This window comes from Chiloscyllium plagiosum, unplaced genomic scaffold, assembly GCF_037043375.1.
Source record: "Chiloscyllium plagiosum isolate Xiang-an unplaced genomic scaffold, Cpla_swu_hap1 HiC_scaffold_26, whole genome shotgun sequence".
Classification (NCBI taxonomy): Eukaryota; Metazoa; Chordata; class Chondrichthyes; order Orectolobiformes; family Hemiscylliidae; genus Chiloscyllium; species Chiloscyllium plagiosum.
The window spans coordinates 16,993,593-17,018,512 of NW_028270164.1; the positions used below are offsets into that span (position 1 = coordinate 16,993,593).

General features: G+C 42.6%; 1 protein-coding gene across 1 annotated transcript; it reads left to right on the plus strand.

Annotated features, from left to right (window-relative positions):
* bysl (bystin like) lies at positions 1–24,644 on the plus strand. Its single transcript, XM_043716553.2, has 7 exons — positions 1–402; positions 6,178–6,343; positions 7,623–7,761; positions 11,002–11,135; positions 21,172–21,332; positions 23,458–23,560; positions 24,221–24,644. Exons 1-7 carry the CDS (start codon positions 144–146, stop codon positions 24,561–24,563), a joined length of 1,305 nt encoding a protein of 434 aa, XP_043572488.1. The 5' UTR covers positions 1–143; the 3' UTR covers positions 24,564–24,644.
* The last annotated feature ends 276 nt before the right edge of the window (positions 24,645–24,920 follow it).

A 24,920-nucleotide genomic window follows, 5' to 3' on the forward strand; every position in this document is an offset into this window, starting at 1 on the left:
ACGTGGGCCGGGTAGACGTGCTCGGCGTTTCTCGATCTGGTGTTAGTTTCCCCCCGGGATCTGGGAAAAGAGGGGCACGATTCCGTTTTTGTTTTAACGTGTCCCAGGTGGGGGGGAGTCGGTGCTTCAATTTCGGTCGGGAAATGCCGAAAACGAAGGCGGCGAAAGGCAGGCTGAAGGAGTCCAGGGGCCTGGCCTTGGCCGATCAGATCCTGCAGGAAGATGCTGTCAAACCGACCAGCCGCATCAAGAAGCGGGGCCGGGGGGACGAGGAGGCCGACGATGAGTACGTGGACGAGAAACTGTCCCGTAAGATCCTGGAGCAGGCCAGGATTCAGCAGGAGGAGCTGGAGTCAGAGCATGGGGTCGGCAAGAGGAAGAGACCCCAAACCACGATCCTGGGTAGGTCTGACTGCACTGTCCGGCGCGGGGGAAAGGGGGGATGTTGGCGTCTCCAAATACAGAATTGCGACCGGTTTAGTGTTAAATCTGCATCACCCAAGCTTCTCAAAGCAATTGTGAAAAAGAGTTAATGTTTACCAGGATAAACAACCGTTGGAAGATCATAGGATTTTGGAATTCAGTCGAAATTTAAGGGAAGGTTAGATAAGCGCATGAGGAAGAAAGAAATACTACTCAAGTTAGATGAAAATGGTGTGGAGCATGGACACTAATAGTTAACTGCCGAAAAGCCTGACTGAAAGTGCTTTCGAAGTGTTCACTTGAAATAGTAGCCCATTTCTGTACAGAAGCTAATAATCCTACTATTTACAGCATTTCCTGTGTGGTGTAGTACTGTAATTCCAAGACCACAATTGATGAATACAAACTACCTTTTTCTCTGTGGCTTCTAATACCAGTACAGCACAAAAGTGAATATTCAGGTCTGTACTGTCTCTTTTTTTCAATTAGAAATCCAGTTAGACCCTCTATTGCACTTACTGTTTTATTGCTGGCAAAAAAAAGCTATTGATTCCTTTTCGACTGCTATAATCAAACCTGTATCCATCGCTCCAGTGGATACTGCCTTCCACACATTAACCATTCAGTGTTGGTATTATTGTCCATCGTCAATGCTTCCTTCACCCTTCAGTCTTTGGTAATTTTCTGTTTATGTTCAGTACCCTCTCCAAACTCCTCTTAACTTATAAAAACTCTGTTCAAGCACCTGTGAATCCTCTTCTCCAAGGAGAACAACCCTGAAGAAGAGCCATTTGGGACATTTTTAATCATTTGGGCATCGCTGGCTGGCCAGCATTTATAGCTTGTCTGTAGTAGCCCTTGGGACTGCGCTGCAGTCCACCTGCTGTGTGTTGGCCACAATGCTATTAAGAAGGGAATTCTAGGATTATGACCCAGCAATGGTGAAGGAAAGGCAATATATTTTCCAGTCAGAATGGTGAGTGGCTTGGAGGGGAACTTGAAGTTGGTGGTGTTCCCATATACCTGCTGCCCTTGTTCTTCTAAATAGAAGTAGTTGTGGGGTTTGGAAGGTGATGTCTAAGGATCTTTGGTGAACTTATGCAATGCATCTTGTAGATAGTACACAATTGCTGCTACTGATGGTTCCGCCAGTATGACTATGTCACGCTGGGTTGACGAGTCTGTGAGAGGCTCTCCCCATTTTGGCGCCAGTAAGGAAGGTTTTGCAGGGGCTGTTTCTGTCATTGTCTTTTCCAGTACATAGATTGATGTGAGGTGATGTGTCCGGTTTCATTTCTTTAAGACTTGTTAGGAATTATTACAACTGAATGGCCTGGTAATGTCGAGGGTGTGGTGCTGGAAAAGCACAGCAGGTCAAGCAGCATCCGAGGAGCAGGAGAATCAATGTTTCGTACATAAGCTCTTCATCAGGCGTGGCTTGCTAGGCCATTTCAGAGGGCAATTGATAGTCAACCACGTTACTGTGGGTCTGAAACCACATGTAGGCCAGATCAGGTGAGGACAGTAGATTTCCTTTCCTGAAGGACATTAGTGAACCACAAGGGTTTATACGACAATCAACAATGGTTTCATAGTCCTCAGCAGATTCTTAATTCCAGATTTTCAAAAAACAAAATTCTGCCATAGCAGAACCCAGGTCCCCAGAAAGTTACCTAATGAGTTTTCTCTCTCTGTAGGTGCTGCCAAACTTGTTGAGTTTTTAAGTGAAGAGGAAGATCCTCCAAGTAGTAGTTGTACACCTACTTATAAAACTGGAAACTGCTTTATTCTTTGAATGTGTAATACTTCGGGCCTTAGTGATGTATTGTTTTGCCTATTGATCATTTGAATGTTTAGAATATTAAGGGACATAGGAACAGGAGCAGACTAATCAGCATGTTGAGCCTCCTGTAGATTCAAAATGATTATGGCTATTCATCTAATTCAATGCCTTTTTCCCCACGCTATATCCATACCCCTCTATGTCATTGGTCTTGGAAATCTGTCCATCTGTACTTCAAACCTACACAATGAATGAGCTTCCACAGCCCTCTGGAGTAAAGAATTTCAAAGAATCATATCCCTCACAGTTTTAAAAAAAACTTCTCTTCTCAATTTTGAGAGGCTTCCCCATTATTTTTAAACTGTGACCCTTGGTTTTAGACTTTCTAACCAGAGGAAACCTCTTGTCTGCATCTTTCCTGTCTATCTCCAAGTATATTGTAGATTTTTGATGAGATGATCTCTCACTCTATATAGAATATCATCTCAGTTTCCTCAGTCTCTCTTCAAGGATAGTTCAACCATCCCAGGATTTCAGGAATTGGTGAAATTTCAGTGTGCCCTCTCTTTGACAGTGATATCTTCTGTAAGACAAGAGGACCAAACCTGCACATGCTGTTCTGGGTACTGTCAAACCAAGGTTCTGTATTATTGAAGCAAGACTTCATTATTCCTGCCCTCACATCTTCTTAACATGGGGAAAGGCTAATATACCTTAGCCTTTCTAATTGCTTGCTGCATGGGATTCTCTAGTACGATCAGAAAATGGTAACAAGGTATAGCCGCTCTAATGGAAAGGAATGGGGGATAAAGTAGTTAAGATTTGGATGGAAATTGTTATAGAGTCATGGAGATGTACAGCATGGAAACAGACCCTTTGGTCCATTCTGTCCATGCCGACCAGATATCCCAATCCACTCTAGTCCCACCTGCCAGCACCCAGCCCATATCCCTCCAAACCCTTCCTATTCATATACCCATCCAAATGCCTCTTAAATGTTGCAATTGTACTAGCCTCCACCACATCCTCTGGCAGCTCATTCCACACACGTAACACCCTCTGCGTGAAAAAGTAGCCCCTTAGGTCTCTTTTATATCTTTCCCCTCTCACCCTAAACCTATGCCCTCTAGTTCTGGACTCCCCGACCCCCAGGGAAAAGACTTTGTCTATTTATCCTATCCATGCCCCTCATAATTTTGTAAACCTCTATAAGGTCACCCCTCAGCCTCCGACACTCCAGGGAAAACAGCCCCAGCCTGTTCAGCGCCTCCCTATAGCTCAGATCCTCCAACCTTGGCAACATCCTTGTAAAACATCTGATCATTTCTTTTTAGTTTGTGGTATCAGTAAGTTGTACACCTAACATGAAGTGGATTGCTTCTGTGTACAGTTTCTTTAGATTTTGGGACTTCAGATTATTTTCTCTTTTCCCCAGGAATTTGGAAAGAAATGATTTCAATTGTGGGGCTTTAAAGCAAAATATAATTGCGTCGTTTTAAAGTATGAAAGCAAAAAGCAATTAAAATATTTACAAATTAGGTATTGAAATTGGTCCCAAAACAAACAATCTGTTATCTTCTCTTGGTAGTTGATAAACATTACTCAACTATTGTGTTGGAAAATCTCTGATCCTGGACCCTGCTCACCAATTGTAAAAATGTGGACTAAAATAAGGGTGCAAACAAAAAGTTACTGAGGTATGTTTTCATGCATACGCTGAAGGTAGAGCAAAGAGATTGCAATTTGATTTTTATCAAGGAAGATGTGGGGAATTGCAGCGTGTTTGTATTTGGCATTCCATGAAGACACATTGTACAGACTAAAGAAAGTCACTACAGACTAACCTGCTGCTCCATATCTTCAGCTTGTTAACCAGCTTCCTCGTTTATATCTGGTCTCATCTTACCAAGTATTTTTTTGGACTAACTTTGAGTAGATGTGTGAGGTACATATGTGGACAACAAGGAATCTTATTCTGATATTGTCCTCTGTTTGCTGTTGGGCAAAAGCTCCACCTAGGAGGAGAAAGTGAGGTCTGTAGATGCTGGAGATCAGAGCTGGAAATGTGTTGCTGGAAAGGCGCAGCAGGTCAGGCAGCATCCAGGGAACAGGAGAATCGACGTTTCGGGCATAAGCCCTTCTTCAGGAATGAGGAAAGTTTGTCCAGCAGGCTAAGATAAAAGGTAGGGAGGAGGGACTTGGGGGAGGGGTGTCCTCCACCTTTTATCTTAGCCTGCTGGACAAACCTTCCTCATTCCTGAAGAAGGGCTTATGCCCGAAACGTCGATTCTCCTGTTCCCTGGATGCTGCCTGACCTGCTGCGCCTTTCCAGCAACACATTAAAAGCTCCACCTAAGATAGGGCTATTTATAAGTGACCAGTCCTGTTGCGACCTCCAACTATAGCCATCTGTGACACTGCATGTTTCTGATTTCATTTGGAAAAACTGAGAGCAACATTAATGAGTTGATGCACACTGATCTATATACCTTGAAAAATTATATCTTGTGCTGTACATGTGTTGATGTGGTAGAATGCATGTAGATGGTGTTTAACCATGTCAGTTATGGTATAGGTCCTGTGGAATTGTACCCAATCAATACTTAGGTAAATGGGAAGGGAAATCTGCCGTAACTTTCTTAAGTAATGTGAAAGATGGACAATATAATTATCTATAGACCTATTTCCTCGTTATTTTTCAATATTTTAAATTAACTATACTCCTTTGTGCATCATTTCAGATGAACAGGATTTCAGAGCACAAGTTGAGCGTTTTGATACTCAGAGCTGCTAATCTCCCATTCCTTTATGACTGTAACATTACTTCAGTCATCCTAAGGTCTTTGATTTATTTTAGGGTATTGGCTGAATTTATTTGCCTGTCTCTAAGACCTAGTACTATTGCTCACTTTGAATGCACGCAATTCTTGTTTGGGGAGTATTGTATCACTCTGGATGCAGGGCACGATTTTGGTAAATGCAAAGTCATGAAATTTACACCTGATATTTCACCAGTTTTCAGGTAATCTTCTCACATCAATATTGCTAAAAGCCCTTTTGTAGGAAGGATAGAGACCATTAGTGTGTTTTCCAGTGCAGAGTTGAACGCCCAAGATCGATAAATGGGGAGAAACTATTCCCAGCTGGCAGAAGAGTGAGGAACTCAAAAGTGCCCGTTATTAAGGTGACCGCAGAAGAACCAAAGGAGACATGAGGAAAATCCTTTTTTAGCACAATGACTACTTATGATCTGGAATGCACAGCCTGAGAGCATGGTGGAAGCTGATTCAATAGAAGTTTCAGATGGGAATTGAATAAGCATCTGAAGAGAGAGAATTTGCAGAACGACCGTGAGAGGACTGAGTAGTGGAATTAACTGAATTGCTCTTTAGAGGTCCAGGACTGGCATAACTGTTCAGTGCCCTCTGATTGCATAGTAACCATTGATTGATTCTATCTACATTTATTGCCAATATCATTCAGAGCTGGAAATCTGGAAAAAGAGAAGGATCACCGCTTTTAGTGAACATTAAAATGAAGGGTTATATAGGGAGGCTGAAGGGATCAGGCACATAGGCTGGTGTGCCATACTTAGTGTAGGTTACGGTAACAAAATGCATATTTATTGCACTGAAAAGACTCAAATCTGTAGGTATTAAATGTAGAAAATTATCATCTTAGCTTGTTGATCCTGTATATTGTCTTATCAATTTTTGATTTGGAGGTGCCGGTGTTGAACTGGGGTGAACAAAGTCAATTATTAATTTGCAGCCTTATACAAGGAATTCTTGGACACCTTTCGAAGTTTGGGTCAAAAGGGTAATGCGAGAGGTGACTGGCTGACCTTCATTAAAAGCTGTTGGAAGTAATACCAAGGGAATTAAAGTTTTGAAGCATAACTGTCGAAGTTGGAGGAAGAGGACACCTGTCCCCCCATACTTGTTTTTATGAAATGTATTTTGATTATGTAGGCGCAAGTTCGAAGGGAAGAGGTTCTGACTCCGAATCGGATGATGAATGGCCTGCACTGGACCAAGCTGCAGCAATGGCGAAGGAAGACTTTTGTAAGGAGGTCATTGTGAATCCCGAGGATGAAAAGGCTATCGATATGTTCATGAGCAAAAATCCACCATTGAGGTAATGTTGAGAAAAAACTTTCCGTATTTTTGCTCTATTTTTATTTATATGGAAGTGGCTGCCTCAGTAGAAAACACAATAATTTCTATTCTGTGCGTGCTCCATTCTTGAGCTCCTAACTTTTTTTTTAATTCCTGTTTTGGACTGGAATATTAAATATTGTCAAGTTGGACTTTTCCCACCAATGGGGAGGACATTAGTGGGGCCAGCCTATGGTGTCTGCTGCTGTGTAGAGTGGCTTTAATGGTTGCCAGAGAGAGCTGTGAGTGTTTTTTTCAAATCTGAGATTGTAAGAATGGAGAGTGATAGAGATATAGAGCATGAATACAGACCCTTCGGTCCAACTCATTCATGCCGATCAGATATCCTGAATTAGTCTAATCCTGTTTACCGGCATTTGGCCGTATTCCTCTAAACACCACAGCGGCTATGTTTGTAATGCACAGCATTGCTATTTGAAAAGATATATATTATTTACATATGTTTTGAACACCCTTACAGGACAAAGGGAGACTTGCAGAAAATGTGTGGTCAAATTGGTATATTTAATCAATTCCACCATCTCATGCAGCCCACCGTTCCAGAGATCCTGTCTTGGGTGCAAGTCCATTTGCGATTGCCGGCAGGTGATTATCTCTGGTGGGTGCAGATTAGGGTGAACGTCACAGCTGATAATTATTTTCTCAGCGAATGCATTTGTATACAGTTTCAAGTTGCGGTATCTACGCAGTGGTCAGGAACAGGAGCTCACAGGGAAAATTTGATATCTTTGAGACCCCTCAGCTCACTTGTGGACTTCAGTATATTGGCATCTAGTGTAATGTCCCAGTGCAGCCATTGCAGATTGAAAAGTCCATCACAGCACAAGGATTAAATCTGTGCTTTTGTGTGTATATGTGCCCAGCGTGGCCTGGACAATGAATATATCCACAGAATCGGTATGAGTGAGGGTTAGCTGTTCTTAGTGATGTTATAATGCTCTTGAGGCCTCCAATGCCATGTTCCAAAAGATATTTTCAAATCAGTCTGTTCAGGGATGATATGACACAGCTCTGGATAGATAGGTCTTGAACCTGAGCTTTTTTGCTCAGAGATAGGGACATTTCATTGTGTCACAAGAGTCCCTTACTACGTTCCTTTATGTTGTCAGTAATTGTAGAGTTAAATGTCAAATAATGATCTACCTTTAAATGTTGAGCCCACACATTTATTAGATGTACAAGTATTTTGGATGCACATATGCGCACTGGTCAATTAACTTGCTTGTTTTTCACTGAAGGCGTACTCTTGCCGACATTATCATGGAGAAGATCACAGAGAAGCAGACGGAAGTGGAGACGGTCATGTCTGAATTTTCTGGCCGACCTATGCCTCAGCTCGACCCCAGAGTCCTGGATGTTTATAAAGGAGTTAGTGAGGTAAAGTGTTCTGCCAAGTCCATTGTAAACTATGTATTATTGACCAAAGTGTTCATTGTACAGGATGCAGTTTATAATAATTTGCTATATCCAGCTTTGCCAGTAGAGGGAGTGCAATCTGGCAAGTGAGACAATTGGATAGAATGACTAACACTGCTTCCACTTCCTTAATATAGGGATGTTCAAAACTCAAGGGCATGGGTTTAAGGTTGGGGTGGGGGAGAAGAGATGAGATTTAAAAGCAACCTGAGGGACAACCTGAGGGTGGTGTGTGTATGGAACAAGTGGCCAGATGAAGTGGTAGACGAGGGTACAATTAAATGTTTATAAGACATTTGGACAGGTACATGGAGAGGAAAAGGTTGGAGCAATGCAGGTAAATGGGACTAGTTCAGTTTATGAAACCAGGTTGGCATGGACAGTTTGGGCTGAAAGGCCTGTTTCCTTGCTGTATACCTCTATGACGCAATGTTGACCAATACAGCATAAGCGACTTTGTGCAAAGCACATCTTGAGCATCCTGATTTCTGCGGTGGAAACATTTTCTCTCGGTAAAGCCAATTGTCAGCTAATGAAGCATTTCCAATAAGGCAGGACCTCAAAAAAAAACCCACCCTCAACTAAAATCCTGCCCTCCCCATTGAAACGTGTTCCACACCCCAATAAACTGGTGACAGCCATACCTCTTTGTAGTCCACTACCTGGTTGACGGCAAACTTAGCCAACTGCAACCTGGGGAAAATAGCTAAGCAATTAGGTCTCAGTTTTCCACCACCATGGAAAATCTGGACACTCCTCAACTATTTGGGGACACACCAAAGAAATGTGGCCACGTGCTCCACAGGTGGAATGAGGGACAGCTCAAATTGTGACTGTGGCGGTCCCGGTCTGCCCGTTGCCCATATAGGCAACTCCTGCCCTGAGAGAAAATCCTTGTGCTATCCCAGTAATTCATGCTGTGTCATTGTTATGGTTTGTCATCGAACTCCCCATCCTAACAGCACATACCTATATCTCAAGGATTGTAGCACTTGAAGAATGATCACCATCATCTTGCCATAGAATACCAAAAGCATAGAAGCAGGCCATTCAGCCCATTGAGTGCAGGCTGCCCTCCGAAGACGATCCACCCACCTAATCCTACTTCTGTGACCCTGCATTTCCCATGGCCAATTCACCTAACCTGCACACCTTTGGACTGTGGGAGGAAACCAGAACACCTGGAGTAAACCCACGCAGACACTGGGAGAATGTACAAACTCCACACAGACAGTTGCCTGAGGGCTGGAATTGAATTTGGGTTCCTGGCACAAGGAGGCAGCAGTGCTAACAGCTGAGCCACCGTGCCACCCTTCTCCAGGGCAATTAGAGCTGGGCAATAAATGCTGTCCTGTCAGCAACACAGAGGAATGTTGATTATCCAAAGGACACGGGCCGTTCGTATTTCATTCAGTTAATCGAATGCCGGATAACATAGTTTACCCAAGCATTGGGACATTGCAATCTTGCCAGATAATCCAATATTCAGATAATCGAATGCTGGATAATCGAGGTTCCTCTGTACTCGTATCCTATTAATTTTTTTTTAAAAAAGGTTTTCACAATGCAGCATATTTTTTTCTTTTGTTAAAAGCTAAACTTATTTTCTTGCCACTCCCCCCTAGCCCTAACCCTATCACCAACTCCCCAGCTGAGAAATCTTGTAGATTATTTATCTAAAAATCAGTTTTTCTGAGAGAGATTAATTTTACTTCCCACTGATGCCCCTCCCCCAAAATTTGTGGATGGGAGCTCTGAACTGTAAAGAGTTTACCCTCCATTCTGACTCTGTCACAGTGTAATACGAAAGTGTTATGAATGTCACTTCATCCATCTCTGCAACTCCATCACCAGGAACCCCCAGTCCTCGGATTCTGACCATTCTCATTCATTGACTAGGCCCCATCCCATGGAATTTCCCCTCTAAACATTCTGTCCCTCCATTCTCAGACCAGCATTTAAAAGTCCGCATTCTGACTTGAGCGTGTAGTCTCCCACCCTTGGTTGTGGGGAGACAGCTATCTGTGGTACAGGTGGAGCCTAAATTGGAACTTGAACATGTTCAGTTTTTTTTTTTTGCTGTGCTTTTTTCATCTTACACCTCTAGATACAAAGCCAAAGAAACAATGAATTTGATATCTACTTAATTAAACTGAATAAGTTACAATTATCTGTCATTTATACTTTGCTGGAGGGCTGTTTGCTCACTCATTGCTTGCGTTTCAATCCTGAACCATTTCCTTCGCAGTCTTCTGTCTGCGGTACTATGTAGTTCTGTATTATGGTTTCTTTACTCCATTCGACATTTTAAGATTTAAGGTGTGATCTCATGTACTTATTTCTGAGAGGCTTGACTTCACGTTTCTTTGAATTGAGCTGCGTTTTCCACTCATTACTCTATTTTCTTCTTGTAGTCATTCACAGTCCTAGCTATTACTTATCATTTCCTCCAACCTAAAATTAGTTTCATCTGGAATTTTTAATATTGTTATTATTGATAATCCTTTAAATCCTATTTGCATATCAAACATTTCCAGTCCAAAATGTTTGCTTTTACCCCATAAAATTAGAAAAATATTTGAAAGGAACCTTTGTGCAATTGCCCAATCTTAAAAAAAGTTAAGGTTAAAAGGTGGATTTTTAAAAATCCTTTTCCATTCGAGAGATGTGAACATTGTTGGCTCAGCCAGCATTTATTGCACGTCTCTGATTGCCCTTGAGGACTTGAAGTTGCTTTGTAGTGTGTTGGTATGTATTCTTTAAATAGATTAGCCTACTGATTATTCCTAACTATCTGTCCCACACACTGATCCTATGTAGCGAGCATTGTGAACTGCTCCCATTTTGTGACGGAGTTAGTCAGCTGTACAAATAATTGATGGCTTCCTCTTCCTTCGCCTTCTCCTGTCATTTCCAGGGAAAAGGTCTTGCGCTGGAGAGTATGTGCGTCATAATCCAATTTGGGAAAAGACGTTAGGCACGTGTTAATTGTGCCCAATTGAAACACAGTCCCATTTTTTTCTTTAAACCATTAACAACTGGAATCTCCTTTCAGAGCTAGGTCCAATGTCCTTTGTAGGTGCATGAATTTTTCCACAACTATTATTCGTTGAAACAAGTCGGTTCTCAACATTTAAAGCTGGAATGATACAGTAATGGTTTAACAAAAATGGTTAAATTTTGCATCTTGATTTCCAAAAGGTATTGTGCAAGTACAGGAGTGGGAAACTCCCCAAAGCCTTTAAGATTATCCCAGCATTGTCAAACTGGGAACAGATTTTGTACATCACTGAACCAGAAAGTTGGACAGCAGCAGCTATGTATCAGGCAACAAGGTAAGCGGGACCTGCACTGTTACCCTTTGAGTCCAAAATGTCTCTTCTTTGAGCTGCTTCCAGTACACTTGCATCCTTTTTTTAAATAAGGAGACCAATATTGTACACACTACACTAGATGTGGTCTTGCCTCATTCCTTGTATAACTGAAGCATACTTTTGTCTACTTTTGTCTTTAATCCCCCACAAACAGCAGTAGTGCTTATTTTTCCCCAGCACCCACGTAGTGTGTGTGTAGGTGTAGGACTCAGTGAACATGGAGTGCAGAAAACTTTATTTGTATTCTACCACCAGGAATAAAAAACACCTGAGTGGCAAGCAGTGCCCTTCTCTTCTGTGGCAATGCCTACGTGATTGAAAAAGTGAAGGGGAGGTGAGAGAAATAGAATTGTAGGGGGTGATAAAACACTCCACACCCCATGGTGCCCAACTCTCCAGGAAAACCTGGAAGGTATTGAAAGACACTGCGTGCTCCTTCTTTAAGGACACCCAGGCTTGAATGTAACCACGGAAGAGGGGCAGGCAGTCGGCCATAACAGCTCCCACCACGGCCCGCTGCCTGGACCTGTTTTAGGGCCAGCCTGGCCAGGCCCAGGAGCAGACCCTCGAGGAGACCCTCTAACCTGCCCTCCCCTCTCTGCACCAGATACCCAAAGATTAGCAGTGTGGGGCTGAAGTGCAACCAACAACATAAAAGAAGATCCTTAAGAAAACTAAAAAGGGAGTGCAGATGCCCACCCCCATATATACATGGTCCACAGATTCCACAGCACCACAGAACAAGCAGTTGGGCTCGGAGTCTGTGAACCACCGCAATCTGTGGTTGCAGGGGACTGACATTAGACAGTAGACAATAGGTGCAGGAGTAGGCCATTCTGCCCTTCGAGCCAGCAACACCGCTCATTATGATCATGGCTGATCATCCTCAATCAGTATCCTGTTCCTGCCTTATCCCCATAACCCTTGATTCCACTATCCTTAAGAGCTCTATCCAACTCTTTCTTGAAAGTATCCAGAGACTTGGCCTCCACAGCCTTCAGGGGCAGAGCATTCCACACACCCACCACTCTCTGGGTGAAGTAGTGTCTCCTCATCTCTGTCCTAACTGGCCTACCCCTTATTGTTAAACTGTGTCCTCTGGTTTGGGACTCACCCATCAGCACCCATATGCTTCCTGCCTCCAGAGTGTCCAATCCTTTAATAATCTTATACATCTCAATCAGATCCTCTCTCAGCCTTCTAAACTCCAGCATATACAAGCCCAGTCGTTGCAATCTTTCAGTGTAAGATAGTCCCGCCATTCCGGGAATTGACCTCGTGAACCTGCGCTGCACTCCCTCAATAGCCAGAATGTCTTTCCTCAAATTTGGAGACCAAAACTGCACACAATATTCCAGGTGCGGTCTCACCAGGGCCCTGTACAGCTGCAGGAGGACCGCTTTGCTTCTATACTCAATTCCTCTTGTTATGAAGGCCAGCATGCTATTAGCTTTCTTCACTGCCTGCTGTACCTGCATGCTTGCTTTCATTGACTGATGTACAAGAACACCCAGATCTCGTTGTACTGCCCCTTTACCTAACTTGACTCCATTTAGGTAGTAATCTGCCTTCCTGTTCTTGCCACCAAAGTGGATAACCAAACATTTATCCACATTAAACTGCATCTGCCATGCATCCTGTCCAGGTCATCCTGTATTCTCCTAACATCCTCCTCACATTTCACCCTGCCACCCAGCTTTGTGTCATCAGCAAATTTGCTAATATTACTTTTAATACCTTCATCTATATCATTAGTGTACATTGTAAAAAGCTGCGGTCCCAGCACTGATCCCTGCAGCACACCACTGGTCACCGCCTGCCATTCCAAAAGTGAGCCGTTTATCACTACTCTTTGTTTCCTGTCAGCCAACCAATTTTCAATCCATGTCAGTATTTTGCCCCTAATACCATGTGCCCTAATTTTGCTCACTAACCTGTGTGCAACCCCTCCACCCCAGATCCCCGAGTGAAAGGCAGAGGACTCCTGCCTAGAGAGCCCTCCACTGGGGATCCCCGACACCAGGTAGACTCCTGTCTTTAATTCCCTCACAATAATAACATTCCATTAACTTATCTAAATACTTGTTCCTGCATCCTAACCCTTTTGCAATTCATACACTTGGGCACACCTCCAAATTATGTCTCAGTGAAATATCTCACTACTTATAATGCTTCTTTCTTTATTCTTCCAATCAAAATGAACATTTTCATATTTTTCCTCAGTTGCCAGTGTTTTACCCACTCATTTAACTTATCTTTTATAGCCTCCTTATGTACTTTTCATATTTTACTTTCATAACTGTCATTGTTGTGACTGTAGTCTTTTTATCTAAGACATTTATATGAACAACAGACAATCAAGGTTCTGGCAATATGTACCGAATGGTGTGCCAAAATCTGAAAATTAACTGTCTATGCCTACTGTTCTCTTTTGGCCAACTGTTCTTATATAGCTCACCTGAGGTGTGAGGACCCTCTGGTTAAACCATCACCAGTCATCTCTCTCTCTTATGAGAGAGCAGCTGTTATGGGGAAAATCACCAGTCTCTGAGTCAGAGTTGGGTTCAATGACAGAGTTTGTTGCACAAGGAAATACTGGAGCTCTGGGGAGAGAGAGAGAGACACCAAGAGCACAGTGGTCAGCTGTGAGTCTTCTCTCGACCCGGAGCACATGTCAAGACACTTTGATCCATCTTGTGATACAATAGGTCAGTGGTGAAATTATTGTCTTTGTAACATGGTTTGTTTATCGTGATCATTGCAGAATCGTTGGTAGTTCGATACAGTCATTGTCAATTGCAGCGCAGCCTTTGTTAATTTCAGTGCAGATATTGTCAGTTTCAATGTCTGCGTGGAAATCCATTGCTCTCGTAAAGGGTGCTAATTGCTCTTCCTGAGAAGGATGATTACTGCAGCCCTGGCTATTAGCACTCTGTATTGAGTCCGTTTCAAGCAGTTAGCATTGCTATCAAAAGTGTTGGCTGGACCTAGACACTTCAGCGGGCAGTGTACATTATTCGTGTATTCTCTCCCCCACCCACCTTAAACTAATCAACCAGGTTGTGAGTGCATTGTGCTGGCGTTTTGGTGGCCCCAGGCAGTATCTGTATTTGCTCTGCTGTCTCTCTCCATATTGTGGTCTGGCAGCCATCTTATGTGTCAAGTGGCCAACTAATGGCTCAGTGGCCATCTTGTGTGTCTGTGTTTAGTGTCACCCTGCCCCGTGCCATCTCCCACTTCAAAGCCCTATGGCCTGTAGCCATAGACAAAGACTGTAACAATAAGACAAAGAAGCTGAATTAGGCCGTTCGGCTCATTGAGTCTGCTCTGCCTTTGATCATGACTAATATATTTTCTCAACCCCATTCTCCTGCCTTCTTCCTGTAACCCTCGATTCCCTTATCAAGTAAGAACCTATCTATCTTTGTCTTAAATATCCTCAATGACTTGGCCCCCTCATAAACTTTGTAGCAATAAATTCCACAGATTAACTATTCTCTGGCTGAAGAATCCCTTCTTCTCCCAGTTCTAAAGGTCGTCCCTTAATTCTGAGAGCTGTGCCCTCGAGTCCTAGACTCCCTTACTAGTGGAAACATCTACTGTGTTCACCCAATCCAGGCCCCTTATATTTTGTAAGATCCCCACTCATCCTTCAAATCTCCATCAGGTACAGACCCAGAGACCTCAACCTCTTCTCATATGACAAACTCTTCATCCCTAGCATCGGTTCTGTAAACCTCCTCTGGACCCGGCCCAACACACCAATGCATCTTTTCTTAGATATGGGGCCCAGAGCTGATCACAATATTCCAAATATGGTCTGACCAGAGTCTTATATAGCTTCAGCAGTATATTTCTACTCTTGTATTCTGGCTCTATTGAAATGAATGCTGACATTGCATTTGCCTTCCAAATTGCTCATTGAAACTGCATGTTAAGCTTAAAGAGAATCCTGAACTAGGACTCCAAGTCCCTTTGTGCTTCAGATTTCCAAAGCCTTTCTTCCTTTAGAAAATTGTTTATCTCTATTCTTCCTACCAAAGTGCATTATTTCACACATTCATACATCATATTCCATCTGTTACTTCTTTTGCCTAGTCTTCTAGCCAGTCCAAGTCCTTCTGCAGCCTCCCCTTTCCTCAACACTACCTGTCCCTCCACCTATCTTTGTGTCATCTGCAAGCTTAGCAACAATGCCTTCAATTCCTTTGTCCAGATCGTTAATATACAACGGGAATCGTTGTGTTCCAAACACGGACCCCGTGAACTTCCACGAGCCACCTGCTACCATCCAGAAAAATACCCCTTTGTCCCCACTCTGTCTTCTGCCAGTCAGCCAATCCTCTATCCATTGCCAATATCTTGCCCCTAACACCATGGGCTCTTATCCTATATATGCTCCTGTGTGGCACCTTGTCAGAAGCCTTCAGAAAATCCAAAAAGATCATGTTCACTGGCTCTCCTTTGTTTGACTTGCTTGTTACCTACTCAAAGAATTCTAACAGATTTGTCAGGCATGACCTCCCCTTGATGAAGTCATGCTGACTCCACCCTATTTTACTATACACTTCCAAGTACTCCACAATCTCATCCTTAATAATGGACTTTTAACGTCTTATCAACAACCGAGTCAAGCTAACTGGCCTATTGTTTTATGTCTTCTGCCTTCCTCCCTTCTTAAATAGGGGTGTTACATTAGTCATTTTCCAATCCTCCCTGACTCCAGTGATTCTGAAAGGTTACCGTCAATGCCTCTACAAACTCCTCAGCTATTACCTTCAGAACTCTGGGATGTAGTCTATCTGGTCTGGGTGATTCAGACCAATCAACTTCCCCAGCACCTTCTCCTTAGTGATGGCCACTATACTCACCTCTACCCCCTGACCCTGTTGAAGTTCTGGTATGCTGCTGGTGTAAGGTTAACCTGTTCCCTTTCTTTGTTCCTCATTACTACTTCTCCAGTCTCATTTTCCAGTGTCCACGCTTGCTTCTCTTTTGTCTTTTGGATATGTTCAAAAAAATCCTCTTGCAATTTTCTCTTATATTACTAGCTAGCATACCCTCATATTTCATCTTCGGCCCCCTTTATTGCTTTTTTGGTTATTTTTTGAGGCTTCCTGATCCTCTGGCTTCCCCCTAATTGTCACCACATTCTCACATGAACAGCGATAAATGTGAGGTGATGAACTTTGGAAGAAGAAACAAGATGAGGGGGTATTTAATGAATGACAGGATACTGTGGGCGTAATTATTCGGAGATCCCTGAAGCCGGCAGAGCATGTGAATAGGAGAGTTAAGAAGGCGTGTGGGACACTTGTTTTCATCTGTCATTGCATAGAATACAAGAGTAAGGAGGTAATGTTGGAGTTGTACAGAGCGTTGGTTAGGCCACAGCTGGGGTACAGTGTGTGGTTCCGGTTACCTCACTACAATAAGGATGTGATAGCAGTGGAAGAGCTTTAGAGGAGGTTCGAGTCGAAGAGTGTGGTGCTGGAAAAGCACAGCTGGTCAGGCAGCATTAACATCAAGCCCTGATGAAGGGCTTATTCCTGAAACATCGACTCTCCTGCTCCTCAGATGTTGCCTGACCGGCTGTGCTTTTCCAGCACCACACTCTTTGACTCTGATCTCCAGCATCTGCAGACCTTGTTTTCTCCTACAGAGCAGATTCACCGGGATATTGTCTGAGATGGAGAAATTGATTTATAAGGAGAGATTAGATAGGCTTGGATTGTTTACTTTAGATCTATTAGGCCTGAAGGTGTTCATGATTGAAGTCTATAGGATTATGAGTGGTATGGACAGCTTGCATAGAGAGCAGCAATTCCCTTGGTTGAGAGATCAGTCATGAGGGGGTATGGATTTAGGGTAAGGAGCAGGAAATTCAGAGAGGATTTGAGGAAAAAAAAACACTCAAAGGGTGGTGTAAATCTGAAATGCACTGCCTGAGAAGGTTGTGGGGGCTGGAAACCTTACAATGTTTTAAAAAAATAAATTTGGATGAACACTTGAAATATAACATTCAAGGATATGGAATAAATCCAGGAAATTGGGATTAGTGCACATTTAGTAGTAACTATTGTCGGTACAGACATGATGAGCTGAAGAGCTTTTTCTGCACTGTATGACATTGTACGCTTTTGCTTTTATGTTGTCCCTGACTTCCCTTGACAGCCATCTCTTTGCTTTATCCTACCTTAGTATGTTTCTTCTTCTCTAAGATGAATTTCTGCTGTGCCTCCTGAATCCCCCCGAAACTCCTGCCAGTGCTGCTCTACTGTCTTCCCTGCTGGAATCCCCTTCCAATGTACTCTGGCTAGCTCCTCCCTTGTACATTTATACTTAGTTTTACTCAACTGTAATATCACTACATCTGATTCTAGCTTCTCCCTCTCAAAGTGCAGGGTGAATTCTGTTGTATTATGGTCACTACCATCTACGGTTTTTTCACCATAAACTTAGAGGAGAAAGTGAGGTCTGCAGATGCTGGAGATCAAAGTTGAAACTTTATTGCTGGAACAGCACAGCAGGTCAGGCAGCATCCAGGGAACAGGAGATTCGACGTTTCGGGCACAGGCCCTTCTTCCTGACTGGGTGACTAGAACTGGACACAGTACTCCAGAAGAGGCCTCACCTTCTTCCTGAAGAAGGGCCTGTGCCCGAAACGTCGAATCTCCTGTTCCCTGGATGCTGCCTGACCTGCTGTGCTGTTCCAGCAATAAAGTTTCACCATAAACTTACCCTTCACCTTAATCAGATCTGCCTCATTACACATCACCAAATCCAAAATTGCTTGTTCCCTAGTGGGCTTTACCACAAGCTGCTCCAAAGAAAAATCTCTCGGACATTCCACTAATTCTTTTTTCTTGAAATCCGTTACTAATCTGAGTTTCCCAGGTCACTTGCTTATAAGTCTCTCATGATTATTGCAATAGTACATTTCCTACAGGCTCTTTCTAACTCCTGATTTGTTTTTTTATCCACGTGCTGACAACTAATAGGAGGCCTTTAAATGACTCCTATCGGGGTCTGTTTTTCCTTTTGCGGTTCCTCAATTCTATCCATACTAAGCTTTCTGACTCTACTTCACTTAAATCTGTAGTAATAATTTCATTTCTTACTAACCCCGCCCCCTCTGCCTACTTTTTCAATGGGGTGTGTATCCTTGGTTATAGAATCATACAGCACAGAAACAGACCCTTCAGTCCAATCTGCCTATGCCAAACATAATCCCAAACTAAACTCTTCCCACCTGCCTGCTCCTAACCCATATCCCACCAAACCTTTCCTATTTATGTACTTATCCAAATGTCTTTTAAAGTTATAATTGTACCTGCATTCATCACTTCCTCAGGAAGTTCATTCCACATGCAAACCACCCTCTGTGTAAAAAGGTTTGCGTTTTATGTCTTCTTAAAATATTTCTTCTCTCACCTTTAAATAATGTGTACCCACTCTTGAAATCCTCCATCCTAGGGAAAACAAAGCTACCATTAACGCTATCTGTGCACCTCATTATTTTATAAACTTCAATCAGGTTGCCTCTCAACCTTCTACGATGCACTGAAAAAGTCTCAGCTGATCCAGCCTTTCTTTATAACTGAAACCTTCCATACCTGGCAACATCCTTGTAAATCTCTTCTGAGCCCTCTTCAGCTTAATAACTGGGTGACTAGAACTGGACACAGTACTCCAGAAGAGGCCTCACCAATGTCCTGTACAACCTCCACATACCATCCCAACTCCCTCTACTCAAAAGACTGAGCAATGAAAGCAAACATGCCAAATGCCTTTTTAACCATTTCCTGAGGAAGGGCTTATGCCCGAAACGTCGATTCTCCTGTTCCCTGGATGCTGCCTGACCTGCTGCGCTTTTCCAGCAACACATTTTAACCACCCTGTCTGTATGTGACACAAACTTCAAAGCATTATGTACCTGCACCCCTCGGTCCCACTATTCTACAACACTACCCAAGGCCCTACCATTTATTGTACAAACCCTACTCTTGTTTGTTGAACCAAAATGCAACACTTTGCATTTATCCAGATTGAACTCCATCTGGGTTTTGAGAAGATCTGTAGCTCAGGTTGAGGTTCTGGATGTAAGTTTGCTTGTTGAGTGAGAACCGTCCAGCTCAGCGAGCAAACCTACATCCTGAACTCCGTCTGCCATTTTTCAGCCCATTGATCCATTTGTTCAAGATCCCCCTGTAATCTTAGAAAACCTTCTTCTCTGTCTACAAAGCCACCAATTTTGGTGAAAACGTGCTCAGCATATCTTCCATATTCTCATCCAAATTGTTTATATAAATGACAAACAAATGACGACCTAGAACTGATCCCTGTGGAACACCACTGGTCACAGGCCTCCAGTCAGAAAAGCGACCCTCCACTATTGCTCTCTGTTTTGTTCCCTGCTGCCACATCTCCGTGATATCCACAATACCGTACATGCCAATTTCAATCTGCGCGACAATCTCACTTACCTTGTTTCGTGTACTGTGTGCATCTAAGTACAAAGCCCTCAGTCCTATGCTGACTGACCCCTTTCTCTTAGTTGCCCCCTTATCTGCTGTGCCTGAAGTTTTACCTGACCTGTTCCATACTCTGTATCCAATCACTTGGTCTGGAAACTTCAATAACCGCTGCTGATCCCTGTCCCACTTCAAGCTTTTCCATAATTTTCTAGCTGAAACTGATTCACCTCCCCCACTATTTAGTTTACAGTCCTATCCATTGCCCCAACTAAGCAATTTGCTAGGACTCTGCTCCCAGGACAGTTTAGGTGGAGCCCATCCCATTGGAATAGCTCCCTCCTCCTCCAGTACTGGTGCCAATGTCCCATGAATTTGTTTGCTTGAATTCATTTCTAACGAAAGCCATTTCACCCTCACAATTGTTTGAGTCTAGAATCTACCTCTTTAATCTTGTTAGCCCTGTGTCAATTTGCTCATGGCTCAGATAGTAATCCAGAAATTATTACCTTGTATGACTCTGCTTTTTCATTTAGCCCTTCGCTCATATGCCCTCAAGAGAACCTCTTTGCTCTTTCTACCTACCTACTTTATCTATTAGTTAGTCATTCCTTGCTGTTTTTTATATTCTGTCTCCTGTGTTGGTGCAGTTATCTATTTTTGTTAACTTTGAAACTGCCTTTAATTTTTCTTTATCTTTTCTTTCTCCTTTTAACCATAGATGGTGCATCCTCCCCTAGGAATTTTTCTTTCTCTTAGAAGGCATCTATTCTGTATATTTTGAATTACCCTCTTAAATATCTACCACAGCATCTCTATTGACTTAACTTTTAACCTAAGTTGTCAACTTAGTTTGGCGAGCTGTGCTTTCGTTCTCTCACAGTGACCCTTAATTAAATTTAAACTGCTAGTCTTAGACCCACTCTTTTCTGTCTTAAACTGAATGAAAATTTAGTCATTTAATGTGTGTGCATGTGAGTGTGTGTGTGTAGCCATGGAGATGTACAGGGAGAAAGTGAGGACTGCAGATGCTGGAGATGTACAGCACGGAAACAGACCCTTCGGTCCAAACATCCATGCCGACAAAATATCCCAACCCAATCTAGTCCCACCTGCCAGCACCCGGCCCACATCCCTCCAAACCCTTCCTATTCATATACCCATCCAAATGCCTCTTAAATACATGTACCGCCTTTTGTGTGAAAAAGTTACCCCTTAGATCTCTTTTATATCTTATCCCTCTCACACTAAACTTATGCCCTCTAGTTCTGGACTCCCCCAGCGAAAAGACTTTGTCTATTTACACTATCCGTGAACCTCATAATTTTGTAAATCTCTATAAGGTCACCCCTCAGCCGCTGACGCTCAGGTATATATCAAATATACTTCAATCATATATATATCGTAATAAGTAGATATAGAAGAGGAAAATGTTTGTGAGATTTGACCAACTTTGGTTTGAAACAGAAATATCAGTAACATTTTGATGTTTGTCTAACTTGTTCCCCTTCAAACTCCTTCAGGATTTTTACTGCCAATCTGAAGGCAAAGATGGCCCAGAGATTCTATAACTTGGTACTTTTGCCTCGAATCAGAGATGATATTGCAGAATACAAACGCCTAAACTTTCATCTTTATTCGGCCTTAAAAAAAGCACTATTCAAACCTGGAGCTTGGTTTAAAGGTAAGATGGCTTTCCTGGGGTAAAGGCAGTAAAGTGTGCGAATGTAGGGTTAGGGAAATGGACAAGTTCTGCTTTAACATGAACTAACCCTGTAATCGTTTTCCTACCCATTCGAGATCCATGATTGTAAGAACGGGTACATTCTATCTGGAAGGTTGCACCTTCACAGACTACAGTTGATTTGTAGTTTTTGTCAACTTCCTGTTTTCAGTGACAGGATTTGTGTGTAAATCCCTCAGTTGAAACTTTATTGCTGGAACAGCACAGCAGGTCAGGCAGCATCCAGGGAACAGGAGATTCGACGTTTCGGGCACAGGCCCTTCCTGAAGAAGGGCCTGTGCCCGAAACGTCGAATCTCCTGTTCCCTGGATGCTGCCTGACCTGCTGTGCTGTTCCAGCAATAAAGTTTCAACTTTGATCTCCAGCATCTGCAGACCTCACTTTCTCCTGTAAATCCCTCAGCCTCCCTAACCCAAAACCCATCCCCCCCCCCTCCTTACGCTTGCTGGGGTTTCCCAGCCATAGCTGCTTTAATTGCTGGATTTACCTGTAGGTCAGTATCCATCTTGACCAGTATGGATAGGCTGAATAGCTAAGGTCGTTTTCCTAGTGTGGGGGAGTCCAAAACTAGAGGGCATAGGCTTAAGGTGAGAGGGGAAAGATTTATAAAGGACCTGAGGGGTTTTTCACACAGGGAGTGGTACATGTATGGAACGAGCTGCCAGAGGAAGTAGTGGAGGCTGGTATAATTATAACATTTAAAAGGTATCTGGAGGGCATATGAATAGAAAGAGTTTAGTGGGATATGGGATATTGACAAATGGGGCTAGGTCGGATTGGGATGTCTGGCTGGCACAGAATGAGTTGGACCGAAGGACCTGTTTCTGTAATGTATGGCTGCGTGTGTTACTGGGACTCTAAAGTGGAACTGGAACGTGACAAGGTCACATTTCTTTACACTAATTGTGTTGATCAAGTAGTAATAAATAAACCCAAACTGCACTTGGATTCTGCTTGAAGAGATTTTGAACTGTAGAATGCAGAATTCCCTCCCTAAGGGCATTGTGGGTCAACCCACAGCAGGTGGACTGCAGCGGTTCAAGAAGGCAGCTCACCACCACCTTCTCAAGGGGCAACTAATGGTGGGCAACAAATGTTGACCAGTCAGCAACGTCCACATTCCACAAAATGAAAACACTTTTAAAAATGTAAGGATGAGGTGCTGGTAACTCCAGGGCAGTAACTGGTGTTCACAATAAAACAGTACTATTGATATTTAAATGCAGACCTATTTTCCTCTCCTGTGCTGAAAGGACTTACTGTTGCTTTGGTGGACTTTGTCATCATCTGAGTGAAGGCTGGCAGATGACTTTATGAGGGACGTCCCATTTTAATTTCTGTCCAGCTGTAACGATTCAAGAAGGTTGTTTGTCACCACCACTATATGGAGGACAGTTGAGATGTGTAATAAATGCTTGCCTAGCCAGTATGCCCATGACCTGTGAAGGGATATACTTTACAAATCAATTAGTTAAGACCACAAGGTATTCACATAAATGCATTCCCCTCCACGCTGATTGTTGACACAGCTATGCTTATTTTTATGGTCCCAGCTATTCTAATTTAATATCAATGAAAAGCTGCAGCTTAAGGCAACGATAATGAGGACATGTACTTGGAAAGTATGATCCTGGTAGTTACTGAGAGCACTAAAAAATTTGGAGAAAACGTTTAGGAATACTAATGAGAAGTGTCCCATGTTTGTTCTCTGGATATATTGTGTCTTTTCATTCCTAGCAATAAGTGGATTTTTGTTAGAAAACCAAAAATACTGCAGATCCTGGGAATCTGAATTGAAAATGGAAGTTGCATTTCTCTGGCAGCATCTGTGGAGAGAGAAACAGAGTTAATATAGCAGGTTTATCATTTGTGTTTTGTTACTGTTCTGGTGAAAGATCATTAATCCTGCATATTTCAAGCATTTTTTTGTTTTATTTCAGTGAATATTGAACATGTTAATTTGTGTGAGAGAGACTGGGGAACGATGCCTAATTTGCAAGAAGGCAAGAATACATGCTTGGTTGCAATTTTTTAATTAACATTTTTCCCCCTCCGCATTCCCCAGGTATTCTACTTCCCTTGTGTGAATCTGGCACGTGCACATTAAGAGAAGCTATCATTATTGGGAGCATTCTGACAAAATGCTCTATTCCAGTTCTGCACACCAGGTAATTGTTGGTTTGCATGTTGTACTTTTATAAGTGGATGGGAGGGAAGGAAAATTTCCACATCAAACTGTTTATTTGGTAATTCATGTGTGAACCACTTTTGGGCATTTTGTTTCTGCTAAAGGTGTTATTTAAATGTAGGCTGATACTCCTTTATGAAATTGTGACACTTACTGGGGATGTAATGTTTTGCACTTTTGGTGACCCAACCTCTCCACTCCCCCAAACACACAAACGTACTTTCTCGTACAACCTCTTTGGCTCATTGCCATCCTGCTTTTGAGGTAATCACTTTGAAGCACCTCGGAACATCTCTGTTAAAGATACTATTCAAATGAAAGTTGTTGCTACCCATAGTGATGAGAGCAGTTCTTCCTCGACTTTGCCTAACTGTTTTAAAATTAATAAATTCCACTTTTCAATGATACATTTGTGGATGGAGAAAAGTAATCAATGGAACGAAAGGTGTATTTTGCTTCCAAGATGATGCATGTTTAATAGTAGAAGTTCAAAATTCTTTTCTAAGTTAATTAATCACTCCTTATAAATTTGAGTGATTATTCCAATGGTTTCTTTGGTGCTTGAGATGTTTTTAATAGACTGCAGTTTTGTGATATTGCTATCTCCGTCTCTGTAGTACATTCTGTTTTCTGTTAATAGTGCTGCAATGCTGAAGGTTGCGGAAATGGAATATAATGGAGCAAACAGCATCTTCCTCCGGCTGATGATTGACAAGAAGTATGCACTTCCCTTCCGAGTAATCGACGCTTTAGTGTTCCACTTCCTGCAGTTCAGGACTGATCAGCGAATCCTACCTGTACTGTGGCATCAGTGTCTGCTTACCTTTGCTCAGCGGTATAAAGAGGACTTGTCCTCTGAGCAGAAAGAGTCCTTGCTGGAACTGCTGCGGATCCACTGCCATGCGCAGATTTCACCCGAGATCCGACGTGAACTGGTCAACTCTAAGTCGAGGGATGTGGAAGTGGGAATGACAGTGGAGTGATATTTGGTGTCTTGGTTCTTATTGATTATGTGCTCCTGAGTGAATAAATACCTGGAAGTGAAGGGAGATTGATTGACCGGATGATTGGCTTTTGTTTTCTGTCTAATATCGAGCTCTCACTAGGTCAAGGGAACAAATCATTATTTATTTGTGACACATCACTTAGGAATAATGATTTATTTTGCACTCATTCCTTTTGCCTTGCTCATTTATTTTAGTTTAAAAGAGGGAGTTTTAAAAAAAATGTATATATTCCTTATGGTTATCAGACTTTGTTTTCTAATGCTCCTGTGAAGCATCTTGGAATTACTTGTTTGTAGACACTCTGGTATCTAGCCCAAATGACCATTTTTTTTA

Coding starts and splice junctions, on each gene's coding strand:
- bysl (XM_043716553.2), top strand. CDS start 144: ATGCCGAAAACGAAGGCGGCGAAAGGCAGGCTGAAGGAGTCCAGGGGC. Junction 403..6,177: donor ACCCCAAACCACGATCCTGG/GTAGGTCTGACT, acceptor TTGATTATGTAG/GCGCAAGTTCGAAGGGAAGA. Junction 23,561..24,220: donor ATTCCAGTTCTGCACACCAG/GTAATTGTTGGT, acceptor TTCTGTTAATAG/TGCTGCAATGCTGAAGGTTG.